At 45.2% G+C, this 13218-nt stretch overlaps 1 protein-coding gene across 5 annotated transcripts; it reads right to left on the bottom strand.

Moving 5' to 3' along the window:
* Nucleotides 1-138: 138 nt before the first annotated feature.
* Nucleotides 139-12832, bottom strand: LOC108029155 (protein bowel). 5 transcript variants are annotated; one of them, XM_017101290.3, is made up of 4 exons: nt 12793-12832; nt 11834-12081; nt 3768-4648; nt 139-2348 (listed from the first exon to the last, which is right to left on the bottom strand). In XM_017101290.3, exons 3-4 carry the CDS (start codon nt 4613-4615, stop codon nt 968-970), a joined length of 2229 nt encoding a protein of 742 aa, XP_016956779.1. In that variant the 5' UTR covers nt 4616-4648; nt 11834-12081; nt 12793-12832; the 3' UTR covers nt 139-967. The 5 variants fall into 5 exon arrangements, with proteins under 5 accessions (XP_016956779.1, XP_016956780.1, XP_043950075.1 ...); XM_017101291.3 differs by having other exon boundaries at nt 12763-12831; XM_044094140.2 differs by having other exon boundaries at nt 12681-12828.
* Nucleotides 12833-13218: the final 386 nt, after the last annotated feature.

Below are 13218 nucleotides of genomic sequence, written 5' to 3' on the forward strand. Positions count from 1 at the left end.
TGGCATTCTAAGAGCTCCTAAAAGATAGATAACCAAACATGTAGATACAATTCTTATTGACAAAAATAGGAGAAAAATATATATCAGAAAAAATCATCGCTCACCTTTTTACATCCCTCCCAAAAAATACGCCGAGACTTTCAATACTAATGCAAACTTTATTTGAAATAAACTAACTCGCTATGGTTTGAATAAAATCATTTAAAACTGAAGGAAGACCATTGAATTCTAGTGGGCTGCTTACAGGGGTACTACAAAACTCTTAAAAACTAGGCCTAATTACATAGGGTTCAACTGGAATGTTGCTTGTAGTTCGATTTCGCTTATGCTCTGCTTTACACTAACTTTTACTTTCAACCATTTTTTTCCCTACAGCAAAACCGATTTACGATTTTGTTTACTCATTAAGATTAGCTTACGGGATAAGGAAACATAAATAAAAAAATTGGAATTCACTCAGAAAGCAACACTTAGTGTTGGGGCGGCCACACATAAAAACTAATCGATAGACTCTCGTACTAAAGGCTTAAACACCTAAATGGGCAGATTTAAGCTAAGTTCCTAACACATAAGGGCTCTATAAAATGCAACAACGGAGTTTCTTCTCGCCTACAATTATCGCTTAGGGGTGTAACTGCTTTAATTACTTAGTTTAGGTTTATTGCCTTGCCTAGACATTGTACTAAAATGTATTAAAACGTAGCTCTAAATTAATTTTAATGTGCTTTTAGGTCCAAGTAGGGGATTTCCTATCGCTTGGCCATTGGGAACAATTGTTTTGACATTGATTGAGTTTGACGAAACCGGAATTGATCAGAGTTTCAAAATGTTAAATGGTTTTCATTATCTCGGGTGATTTGAAATCCCTTGTGAAGGCACCTAAAGGTATGCAATCTTTAATAAACCTTATCGCGCCAGTCAATTCTGGTTTCGCCAACTATTTTAGCAGTTAACATATATTTTATTTTTAACGTCTCATGATATCCTCAATGCTGAATCCAGTTCTCCTGGGTGGTGCAGGTGGTGGCGCAATGGGTGGTGCTGCCACAGGTGGTCCCTTTTCGCTGGGGGCACCACTAGTTTCTGTGCTCGGTGGCTTTCCCAAAAGTTGCCTCGGTGGGTGTCGCGACATATTCAGAGCGTAAATACTGGGATTGTCCACGAAGGTCCTTGGACCCAAGCCAGGATGATGGTGCGGATCCATCAAGTCCAGGGTCGGTGCCGGCAGTATCCTCTTCCTCATCGGGATCGAGCCCAAAAAGCTGGGCATAGCTTCGTGCGGTGAGTGCAGTGGTTGATTGGGTGGCTTGCCCGGTTCCGGTTGGGTTATTATGGTGGGTGGCGTGTGCGGCGGCGGTGGTGCACCCTTCGAGAGGTTCAGGCTCTTGTGGTGCAAGTCGCGTCGCACGTGGAGGATGGGTAAGTAGGGATCTCCGTTGGGTGGCAGTAATGCCAGGGAGTGTCCCTGGTGTGGGTGGGTCGGCGGTGGGGGTGGTGGTGCTCCCGGGGGCGGTGGTGGTGCAGCTGCCGGATACCTCACAAAGGGCGGGGGAACCGGTAGGCTGGTAATGCCAGAGCTTCCCGGATCTTCCAGGTGCTTCTCGCCGTGTGGGCGCATTGTGTAGGTTTCACCACCCTCGTGATGACAGTGGGTCACTCCCTGACGCTCCGGCTTGGTCAGCGAACCCACCGAAGGGGAAGGCAGTGCCGAGGAGGCAGCTTTACTTGCCTGGAAACGGGCCACCAGAGCCACCTCCGCCTGCTCCTCGTCCTCGGGATCAAAGTCCTCCTCCTCCTCCCTGCCCAAATCATGAACCCGGGGCAGGTCCTGCAGCTCCTCCTCCTCGTCGAAGTCATCGAACTCCTCTTCGCTCTCCTCCTGATCAATGGCCGCCTTGCGCTTGAGTCTCATTCGGTCCGACTCGGATTTCTCGCCAGGTCCAACCGAATCGCCTAGATTGTGAACCGGCGACTGACGGGGCGAGTCCACCTCCAGCAGGGAGTCCTCCTCGTCGCCACTCAGATTCCTGGCCTCATCCTCCTCGCCCACATCCACATAGTCCCCGGAGTTGACCTCGCCCACCGCATGGGTCAGGGCATGACGGCGCAGGTCGCAATTCCGGCGGAAGACCTTGCCGCACGAGGAGCACTCGTAGGGCTTGTGATCCGTGTGGGTGAGCAGATGGGTTTTCAGGTTGGAGCGCTGATTGAACGAGCGACTGCAAACGGGACACTTGTGCGGCGACTCCTCCATGTGCAGGATCTTGTGGACGGCCAGGGTCCTCGACTGGCAGAAGCCCTTGCCGCACTCCGTGCATTTGAAGGGTTTCTCCTTGGAGTGGATGTACCTGGAAAAGTGCGAGGGGAAAGAGGTAGAACAATTAGATATTATGGTTGCTGCGAGGGCGTTTTCCTGGTAGCTGCAGTTGGTAGCTAACCAGGTTGACAGTTATCTCTGCTCAAATGCAACCTTAACGCGAACCCCGCTAAAATGATAAGGCCCGAAGGTAAACAGCCTTTGAATACCCTAACTGGGGGTAAAGACTTAGGAGTTCTGTCAAGGGATTAAGAAACCTTAATATCCGTATAATATAGTTTAAGTGCTAGAAAACTTTTAAGCTACGGATGGCATTTTGCCTCTGCTGCCACCAATTTTAATTCTGTCTTAACAATCAAACCGAAATATTTTCTAGACCCCGTCAATTCTATAAGACTTTTCTTATCGGAAACCTTTTCAAAACAGCTGTAAGATACCCGAAAACATCCTTATAACCGATAGGGTATTTAGCTTTCGTGTCTGCGATCGCCTTGCATTAATTTTTTATGTTTATGGCGGCCATCTTGGCAATGGCGTCCACTTGTTGTTGGCTAGCAGCAGCCTCAGTTAAAGTTAAAGTCCCCATCAGCGACGGAGCCTCAGACCCAGCCCCGCATCGGAGGCAGCAGCTGCTGGTGGAAAAAATACAAAGCCCAAAACAGGTTCTGTCTCTGGCTCTGGGGCCGGAGATTCTTCTCCCATGCTCTGCGCGTTGCTGGTCAAAAAATACAAAAAATAAAGAAGAATTAGCCCCGCGGCAAAGCAAACAAACGACAAATGGACCGATACCGAACGATCAAAAGACAGAACGCTCGGACAGGCCGACACATTGAAGCCGGGGTGCTGGACGCTGGATGCTCGACGGTGTGGTGGATGCTGGAGACCTGCTGCCTGGCATCGGCATCGGGATATATAGACCCGATACCCCGGCCCCAGCTCCCCGGCCATCCCTCGGTTTTAATGCTGGTGGAGGAGCCCCAAAGGAAAACCAACAGAGTTAATTAACTTTGTGTTCTACTCTTGGGCCGAGATGGAGGTTTACTGGCAGTCGGAGGAGCTCTGATTTCGGTTTCTTTTTATGGGTTTTATGGGGGGAAAAGTCTTTTGGGCTGGGGTAGGAAAATTCGTCGCAAACCGGACCTTTCCTGGAAAATTCCTCTTAAACTATAGTAATAATTTCTAAATCTTTCGGTGCTTTACTGAAAGGAGGAAAAATTTAAAAGTAATTTTGTAATTTTTTTTAATCATTTCTAGCTAAGAGTTCAAATTTGCAAATTAAATAGTTTATTCTTCAGCTTCATAACTATATATAACTATCGAAACAATCTTAAGGGTATTTCCGAGTTCCCCCAGCAATCGCGCTTTAAATGCTCAACACGTCTGCGGGCCTGAATAGCACTTACCAGAGCAGATACTCCCCTTTTTTTACCCCATCGCAATCGCAACTCACCTGTGATCCCTGAGGTGATCCTGTCGCCGGAACGCCTTGCCGCAGATATCACAGGAATAGGGCCGCTCGTCCGTGTGTGTCCTTTCGTGGATGAGCAGATTGTACGACTTGGTGAACTGTCGATTGCAGAACTTGCAGATGAACTGCTTCTTGGGCCGGGAGGCGCGACCAGGAGCTCTCAGCAGGCGTCTATCGAGTCCTGCGTGCATGCCAGGGCCCAGGCCAGGTGGGAAGAGAGCTGCGGCGGCGGCGGCTCCTGGGGGGAAGGGAAAACTCCCGGCTCCCGTGGGTGAGGGCCCGGGTCCGGTGAGATATGGCGGAGGTGGGACGCCGGCCGGTCCGTATAGCACTCCTGGGGGTGGCACCCCAGGACCTCCTGGTCCTCCCGGACCCCTGCCCAACATGGCCGCTGCTGCCGCGGCTTCCCTGAGGGCCAGTTCCTTCCGCTTGTCCGCCATCATGGCAATGATCTCGTAATTAGAGTTGCTGCCTGGGCGAACTTTGCCGGTGGGCAGGACCGGCACAAAGGCGGAGATCTCGCGGTGGTGCGGCGGTGGTGCCGGCGGCGGGGGACCATGGAGTCCCGCCAGGTGCTGCTGATAGGCCAGCTGTGTTTCATACGCCGAGATCCGGCTGGCCGATGAGTTGCGCGAATCGCCGTTGCCATTCTGGGAGCCACCGTCCGATGCGCCGGAACCTCCGTTCCTGTCCACGGCGCCGCCTACCGCCGCCGCTGCCGCCGCCATCGAGGTCATGAACTGATCCATCCGGGAAGGTCGCAGCATGGGTATGGCTCCACCGCCTCCTCCTCCGCCGGAGATCTCGCTGGATGAGCTTTCCGTGGGCATTATATTGGAGGGGCTCTTCACATTCCGTTGGAACTGCGGGAGATAGGGACAGAGCGGAAAAAAAACGAAATTAAATAAGGGTGGTGGTAAATAACAATTAGTAGACGATTGTGCTGGGTTAATTGGGCTCTCGTTTTGGGGGCTTATCTTAATTGCGAGCCAAGTGCAATAAACAGTTATTTCCACGTAGTATTTTTATAGCACTTAGGGTAGTGCAGGGTATGATCATCACGTGGGCTAGCTGGGTACTGGAAGATACTTCCGGGGCCCGTCGTAACTCAGCTACTGGTTGAGATATCACTTTTAAATTTGGGATTGGAGCTAGGATGTGAGTCCTTAGATAATAATCCTGCAAATATAAAACAGGCATTCCTTATCTCGGTCAGTTGTAACTCACGTTTAAAGCACACCGAACTCTACAAATTTGTTTTTTGCACTTCTTATCAGGGAGTAAAACAGCTTAAGGAATAAACTTGCCAAAAGCCCGAGAGTGCAAATAAACACATCACTTGAGGGCAGTATATCCAGAATTTATCCACGTGAACGTGAAGGTTTATGGGATCGCAAAGAAAAAAAAAACGTTTTCCAGAAAATTACCCATATGCTTCTAAGAACCCTGTGGTATAACCAAATATTTTCACAGGGTAACTAAAATGTTTATCACATTATGGCCCCAGTCTAACGTTGTTTTTGTGTTTTTCCATATGAGTTTTATTACTGGTGTTGTTGTTGCTGGTTTATTATTATCAGCGGACTGCCGACGACGACGAGTGAAACTAAACTGAAAACGAGTCGCAGTTTGGCACCGCGATCGGGTGCTTCCAGTGCGCAGGTTAGATAAGATTGTGCGTCTAAAAAACCTGCCTCCGAACCTTTTCAGTCTCTGAGTAAGCAGCACAGTAGTAGCGATATAAACACACACGCTCTCACCCTATGTATATATGGTATATCGCCAGATACCCCGGCACTCTCAGATACAGATACATAGATACAGATACAAACACAGACGCAGATACAGGGGCAGGCAGGCAGCCAAGTTGCCGTCGGTTTTGGTAAATGACTCGAACCGAACTCGACCGACTGCTTACTGGATTTACGCAACAGGAGCCTCGACTTCTGGGTGCCTCGGCAAAGGGGGCAGGGGCTCGGGTCCGAAACGTGATCATCACGATAATAACAAAATAATGCAGATAATAATGATCACTCTGATGGCCGGACCATAAAATTTGTGGCCCCATCTTGCAAACGCTTCTTGCTGCCATCTCAAAGCTTTGCACAGGGGAAAAAGGATGTGGTGGCCTAAATTGTCCTAGTTTGAATGGAAAAAGTTAGTGGAATAAATAGTAATACAAGTTTCCCTATAAAAAATGGAATGAGCTGTAAGGCTAAAGCCTCACCAGGGAATTTAAAATAAATTTAATATAGCCACCTTTCTTGCTTTCAACAAAGTGACCAAATTTTTGGTCGGTGTACTTTCCTCATTTAAATTTATAACCAGTTGCGCACAGACGGAAAAGCATAAAAATAACCCTGCTGTCGGTGCAATGACAGTTTTGCTTATCATTTGCTAGAATCGTTCTCGCAGTCTCGCTGGATCTTAATGCAAAATGCTGCAACGTCATCAAGATCAACATTAACATTCAGCCAGCATCAAGCAAAGTGATCGTCAAAGTTGGGTAAAAATAAAGCTTGGCCAAGAGGTTGTGGCAGTTGAAGAGGCGCCCATTGTTGGAGGTACCGTTCTTCTTTTCGGATGACTGGCTCAGGGGTCTTATCTATGGAAATAATTTTGGCATTGTCTGGCCGGAGAGTGCGCTGTCAGATTAGCTCTATAAAGTAGCCGAAATCATGACTTGATCATGGGTGTATCATTGTGATGGTCTCTGGGGGAATGCCTCGAGTGGTAGAATCACAAGTAGTTCAAAAATACGGTAGGTGTGGGTAGAACTTATCCTACTCTATTAATCTTTTGAATTATAAATAATAGGACAGGCCACAGTCCTAACCATACCCAATCGGTATCAGAAGCACATGCCAAAGTAATTCCCACTTTTATTAGATAGTAATTGGATAATGCGTCTACTCCCAATCCATTTTATGGTAGCAAGCCACAGTACCTCTAATCTAGAGTTCCCCTGCCCTCGCTGATAGGCTGTCGCATTCTATCTATATTGGATTCAATAAAGCACTTATCTGATCTTTTTACGACACACTCGGCTCTAATAAATCCCCCAGCATAGGCGGCCCTTTGCCTTAGATGAGCGATGGCCCCCTAATATCTCATTCGATTACGATCCCGATAATCCGCCGCCAGTTTCGACTCACGTACGTCTGGTAGCCCCGATGGAAATAGAGTGTAACCCGTTCTGGGTTTTCACATATTCTTTCCCGATCTCGGTACTTTTTCTAGGGTTTGTTTCCTCACTTTTGCATTAACGAGCGCTCGGACGGCGCGACGTACCCACGTTTTGCCCCACACCACACCCTGTGCACATACAATGTACAATTCAGCGTTCATTATCTTTTTTGAAACATCGGCACTTTTGAAAACGCCAAGCCAAATAAGAAAAACAAATAAAATCCATGTAAATAATGGACATCGTCAGCAAAAGCGACGGCACGTAGACTGCCGTAGAAACACTGAGAGAGAGTTGTGCGCACAGATACATTTACCGATGCGGAGATACAAAGATACTCGTACCCAAAGATCCGCAGATACAAATACACCGAGCCGTTTGCGCAAACGGTTGCCCAGCAAATGAAGCCAAAGGCTTAAAGTTCCGAATCCGCGTCTGTGGGTGCACTGTGGAAAATGAATGCGTTTTACTAGTACCACAAAATAAAGTCGATAGTTACTGCATTGCTTTTACATTTCAAAAGAAAGGAAAGCTATTCGTATCGTATTATTTGTGCGATAGCTCAATAGATCTTTTCCTAGTATCCAAAAGTTAACTGTCGTGATTGAGTTATACTTTTAAATACAACAAGAAATATTATATCAATTTAAGCTGTACCATTTCTTTCTCTGTACCGCACATACAGTAAAAAGAGCCAGAAGACCAACTACTGCTGGGAGGAAAATAAAAGATATCGAGGAGCAATTTGGCTGCCACTTTTTTCCCTCCTCTGCTTCTTGGGCCGTCTTGCCTCTTCTGCTGGGTTTTCTGGGTCCGGGATCGGTTCGTTTGCTGGGTTTTTGTGTGTAAACATCGGAGGCCGGCAGAAACCCAGGGCCCAGCAGAGTGAAAAGGTTTCAGTTGATAAAAAAGCAGAAAAATATACAAACACACAGGCACACACTGGGCAAACGGATTTAGTGTTTGTATAGAAAACGCAGAGCGTTGAGGAGGCGAGTTTGTCCCTCCGATGATGGCCTACGATGGCTAGAAATGTCCATGCGTCTTACTGCCCAGCACATAGGTGCTAAAAGGGGTATATCAGGTTACCGGCAGCCAGAAAAACTATCCATCAAAATCCAAACGACATGTAATAACTGTGCGGAACTGAGATGTAAGGGAGAAGCCCAGGAAATAAGAAAATAATATGTAGATTAATCAGCTCAACTACTACAGAGCTTATCCCAGGCTAAACCGTGTATAAGGTATTAGTAAATAAGATCACCGAAAAGTTAGCTCTAATAAAATATATTTTAAGCACCGCATTTGAAATCAATTTGATGGCAATGAAACCTATACAAAGTATCGCTCCACACTCCTAGGGTATTCCCCTAGTTTATCAGCCAACCTGCGCCTCTGACCATATCTTCGGGGCCGAGTGCTTACCGGGTCCCCATATGCACTTCAGTTTGCTTACAAAACACCAGCCAACAACAACAAACAGGCCGGAGGATGATGACGATGGAAAGTGGAGTGGTGGGAGGAGTTCCCGGGAGGAGGAGAATGGGTATTACGGGTGGAGGAATGGAAAAGGGTCGCCGAGATCTGCTGTGTTTTTAATCCCTTCGGGATACTTTTTACCTTTCCTCCGTGTGTAGATCCGTGTGTGTGAAGGTAGCTAATAATCAAGGCAGCGAAGAAGGGAGGGAAAAACGCCGCAGACTTATAATTATAGTCGAAGAGGAGACCCAAGAAAATAAAAAAGAGGCCTGCACTGCACATGCGTTAATCTGAAAACCCTTTCGGGCCCAAGCAGCATCTGAGATTATAGTCGAAGCTATTAAGAATCTAGCATAATCATCGCCCATGGTGGAAAACAAGTTGGGTTGCTGTTTTTCTGCTTTTCGCTCCCGAGGTAGGCAGGCGATCTTCCTTCTCCGCCGCCTTGTCTATAATTTTCTTGATTAATATCCATGAGATTTACACATTTGGAGTGGTGGCCAGTACCCCCTTCCCCACTCCTCTACCACTCCCTTTCTGTGTGCGCTGGCCATTAATTTAAAAGCTTTGCTAATTTCGCGGGGAAAATCGGAGAACGAACAACTGCTAATGAAGTTTTATGGGTTCGGGAATGCAGCTGCAGCAGGATTGATAATGTCGATAGCATAAATTGAAAATGCTGTAAAGTTATGACCGAAGATTTGTTATTATTAAAGGATGGAAGGCTCGGAATAACATCTTCCAGGGATTATGTTTGAATGATAAACTGGTGGCTATAGGTGACCGGAAAGTATCAAGGAAAAATTCTTAAAAATATTAATAATAATAATATTTCGAAGTCGAATTGAATTATTATCTCTGGGTTATTGTTCCTTGAAATTGATTTATTCTCGGCTTAACTTTGACTCCCTAAAACTAATCCCTTTGGCAGTAATCCACTTTGTACGCTAAGCCTATCTCTTCATAAATTTCCTTGGCATATTGTGCGTTCCTTTCATTCGAACTAAATCCATTCAAGCATTTCACCCTTGAACAGCGCTCTTAAGATCTTTTGTTAGCGGGATTGCTACTTTTTCCAGGCAATCTATTGTATCACTATTTCAATGGGGCTATTCTTATTTATTAGAAGAGTTTATGCTAATAAGTTTAGGAGCCCTAAGACTATGATTTATTTATCCCCTTGCAATTGGATTATGATGAGTATTCTCTATAGGTGAAGTTCGTGATTAGCAATTATTTTTAACTTAGTTATGCAAAATATTTTTTTTATCCCAATCGATTTTCCCACATCTTTAGGACAACCCCAAAAATAAAATTAAAATAACACCTTTCCGCTGTCCGATTTCGTTAATAGAATCAAATATTCATATTCCCCTAGACAACGTCTAATTTCCTCATCAAAATTGATGAGTCCCCGTTCCAGAACCCAGAACAACAATAAATGAACAGGTCTATCAGGTGAATTATAGACACGTGCCAAAACCAGGCGTGTCTTGCCTATAAGCCCATTCCCATTTTAAAACCGAACATGGCAAAACCCTAACGAGCCATTGTTCCGCCGCTTTATGGCCAACTAAAATTCATCAGCCATTTTGTCACGATTTTAATTAATTTCGATTTTCCAGCCAGAAGGCAATTAAACAGAGTTTCCCCGCTGCTGGTGCAACCGAAAAATGGTATATAGTTGGTAAGCGAAGATGGAGAGGAAAACCCACCCAAAGAGGTAAAATGCAATAAACTTTTATGGTACTCCCATTCTTATGCTAAAAATCTTTTTGGACACAAAACCAAATGGCCCATAAAGCAAGACAATGAACCTCCAAAATAGATCTCCACTGGGGCGAAACAAAAGCCAATAACTTTATAGAACCGCAACCGAGCCGAAAAAAATCCCAGACTGTGAGAGCGCGGGAGGCGTTTTATAAAAAGCTAAGAAATGAAAAAAAGTAAAGCATTTAAAAGAAATCAAGAGATGTAGATGACGATGATGATGATGGTCTGGGGTTGAGGCTGAATCCGAATCCAAATCAGTATCCGAACCCAACAGAAGCTTGCGGCAATTGCGTTTCCTCTTTGGCCACACGTTCTCGACAATTAAAGCCCGACCAAGTCGAGCTCCGAATCGGAATCGAGCCAAGTTAAGACCGCGACCACGACCGAAAACCGAAAACTGAAAAACTGAAACCAAAAAACCGGATTCAAAGCCCAGAAAGAGCGAAAAAGACGGCGAGAGCGACCAGTGGCCACTGGCATGGCTACAAGTGAACTGGTTTACAAAGAAAAGAAACAGAGGTGGAAAAAAACACGGGGACAATCCTGATTCTGGTGGCGAGATTGGTATACCCTTATGAATAAAAATAAAATAGTACACTAACAAATTGTTGAAAAAGAAATAAAAAAAGGTCACAAGTTATATTAAACCTCATCACTTTGTATAATTTAACCAAAATATCTTTGAATTGTTATACAAAAATGTACTTAGACTTTGTCTTTCAATAATTCTAGGTTTGAAAAATATAATATTTTCTAGTTAATAAAATGAATATAATATGATATAACATAATTTAATCATGAAAAATATAATATTTTCTGGTTAATAAAATGTATATAAGATGATATAACATAATTTAATCATGTTCCTTCAATGCTGAAAGGGTTAGCATAATACCTCTTCTCTGATGAAGAATTTTGAAATTCTTAACAATGTGTTAACTATCAATGTGATATTACATAAAATGCATATAGAATAGCATGATATTATTTGATGATATTGTTTAAGAATATTTAAAAGTTTCTGATGTTCCCAAAAACTAGAAGGAAATCATAGTACCCCATCGAGAGTACTCACTATACAAGAGACCCCCAGAATTCCAAGCGAAGGTTTTTCGAGTCCGGCTCCAAGAGCCCAACTGGAGCTGAGCGCCACAGCAACAACAATGGGGCATGGGGGAGGGGGTGGTGCCGAAGTGAGGGGGGCGGGGGTGGCTGAGGGGGCTAGGTGGTTCCGACTCCACCGCGGACTGTGCGGCACCACACTGAGTTCAGTGGCAATGACAGTGGCACATGCAGTTGTAGTGGAAGCCGCTTGTCGGTCGACCGTCCGCCAACCGCCAGCGTTGTCGCCCTCTCTTTCTCTTTTTATCGCCCGTCTCTTTCACTTTGTGGAGCAGGTTTTGAGATATATCTCGTGTCTCTCTCTCTCTCTCTATCGCGTACTCGTTATTTTTTTGTACTCGCTGCCTTTTTGGCCAACGCAAAAATACCAAAATAAAAAAATAATTAGCTAGCCCTACGCCAAAACAAAAAATAAAAGTAAAAATAAGTGCTGTGGAATGTTTGCGTTCATCTTAGTGGGCAGGGCCTGTTCTTGGCGGAATCTTACCTGTGGGTTAAACAGAAGAAAGCCCCTAGGCTCTTTGGGCTTTTTCTTTGCGGCCTCAAGTATCCAAGTAGATTTTTCAACAAGTTTCTGCTTTTTGATAGTTTGTAAGCATTGAAATGCCTGGCGTTGTTTGTTGTTTTTAAGGTAGAAATTTAGATTTTTAATGTGGCACTTAAACACTGTTTCCCTCTTATTTGGCAGTGGTTTATGGATTTTATTTGTAAATAGTATGTTTTTGAAATTACATTCTGTAAATTAAAAGAAACAAATTGGTTAGAATTGCGTTGGTTTTTAAAAGGGTCTTTTTAGGTTTTATTGTGCCATTATATAAAATCTTTGAGCCTTATCCGATGGCTGTCTCGGGCCAAATGTATTTCAAAACACGCACACAGTGGGACAATTTTGAGATTTAAATCACGGCACGATCGCCCTGGGGGTGGGGCAGAGGGGGCGGCAGGGGGGCGGCTACGGGAGCAGCGGCAGCATCAACGGCAGTCAGCTACCACAAACCACGTAGTTTTATTTTTTTTTTCCAACCAAAAATCCACGTACAACTCGCGCACAAGCACACAGCGTATATCGCGTATCTTTCAGATACAAAAACCGAACGACATGAAAAAACCCGAACCGAAACCCACAATCTCAGCGAACTGAAAACCGAACGAGAACCGAGAGATACACGGCAGCTGAAATGTGTTTTTCTACATTTTGTTTGAAATAGGAGCTGAAGCCAGTGCAGCTACCAATTCGCTCCTCAAGTAGTCCCCAGCTCTTCCCACACACAGAGTCAGTTGCAGTTGAAAAGCGCTTTTCTCGAGGCAACTGGCGATGCAACAAGTTCACTCACACACACTGGCGCACTCAGGGCCCGCTCAATAAGATACATCGGCGAAAGATACAGATAGGCATGCAGAGCGAGAGGCACTCACAATGCAGTTCACTTTTCCTATGGCTATTACCAACGGTCCGCGCGCAGGTGCGTTGGCCACGATCAACACTCGAAGACTGAGCCACGAACCCAAGAACAGGGCCCGAACGGAGAAAGAGAGATGTGAGGCGGAGAGCATCGACTGAGGCGGGCTGAGATAGGGAGAAAGAGAGGGAGACATCCGACGAGTAGCGAGCGGGCCGGAAAACCAGCTTAGTGCACTGCGAGAAATGATCTGCACACTCCATAGTATAGAGATGCCTTTGCCCTAAGATCATATCATATCAGAAAATCTTAACTTGAACTAGAGTCTAATTGTATCTGATTGCACTATGAAATTGGAGTCAAAGGAATGGGTTTGAATATATGATATATCATTCGAGTAGGTATGGTAAAATTCTTATATACTACCCAGATCCTAAAATCCCTTGAGTACTTAAGGTGTTCAAAAGATATA

This window comes from Drosophila biarmipes, chromosome 2L (assembly GCF_025231255.1).
Source record: "Drosophila biarmipes strain raj3 chromosome 2L, RU_DBia_V1.1, whole genome shotgun sequence".
Classification (NCBI taxonomy): domain Eukaryota; kingdom Metazoa; phylum Arthropoda; class Insecta; order Diptera; family Drosophilidae; genus Drosophila; species Drosophila biarmipes.

Excerpts from the sequence above, each read along its gene's own strand:
- LOC108029155 (XM_017101290.3), bottom strand. The coding sequence starts at position 4,615 with ATGCCCACGGAAAGCTCATCCAGCGAGATCTCCGGCGGAGGAGGAGGC. Across the intron at positions 2,349-3,767 it reads GATCACCTCAGGGATCACAG|GTACATCCACTCCAAGGAGA; the intron begins GTGAGTTGCGAT and ends GCACTTTTCCAG.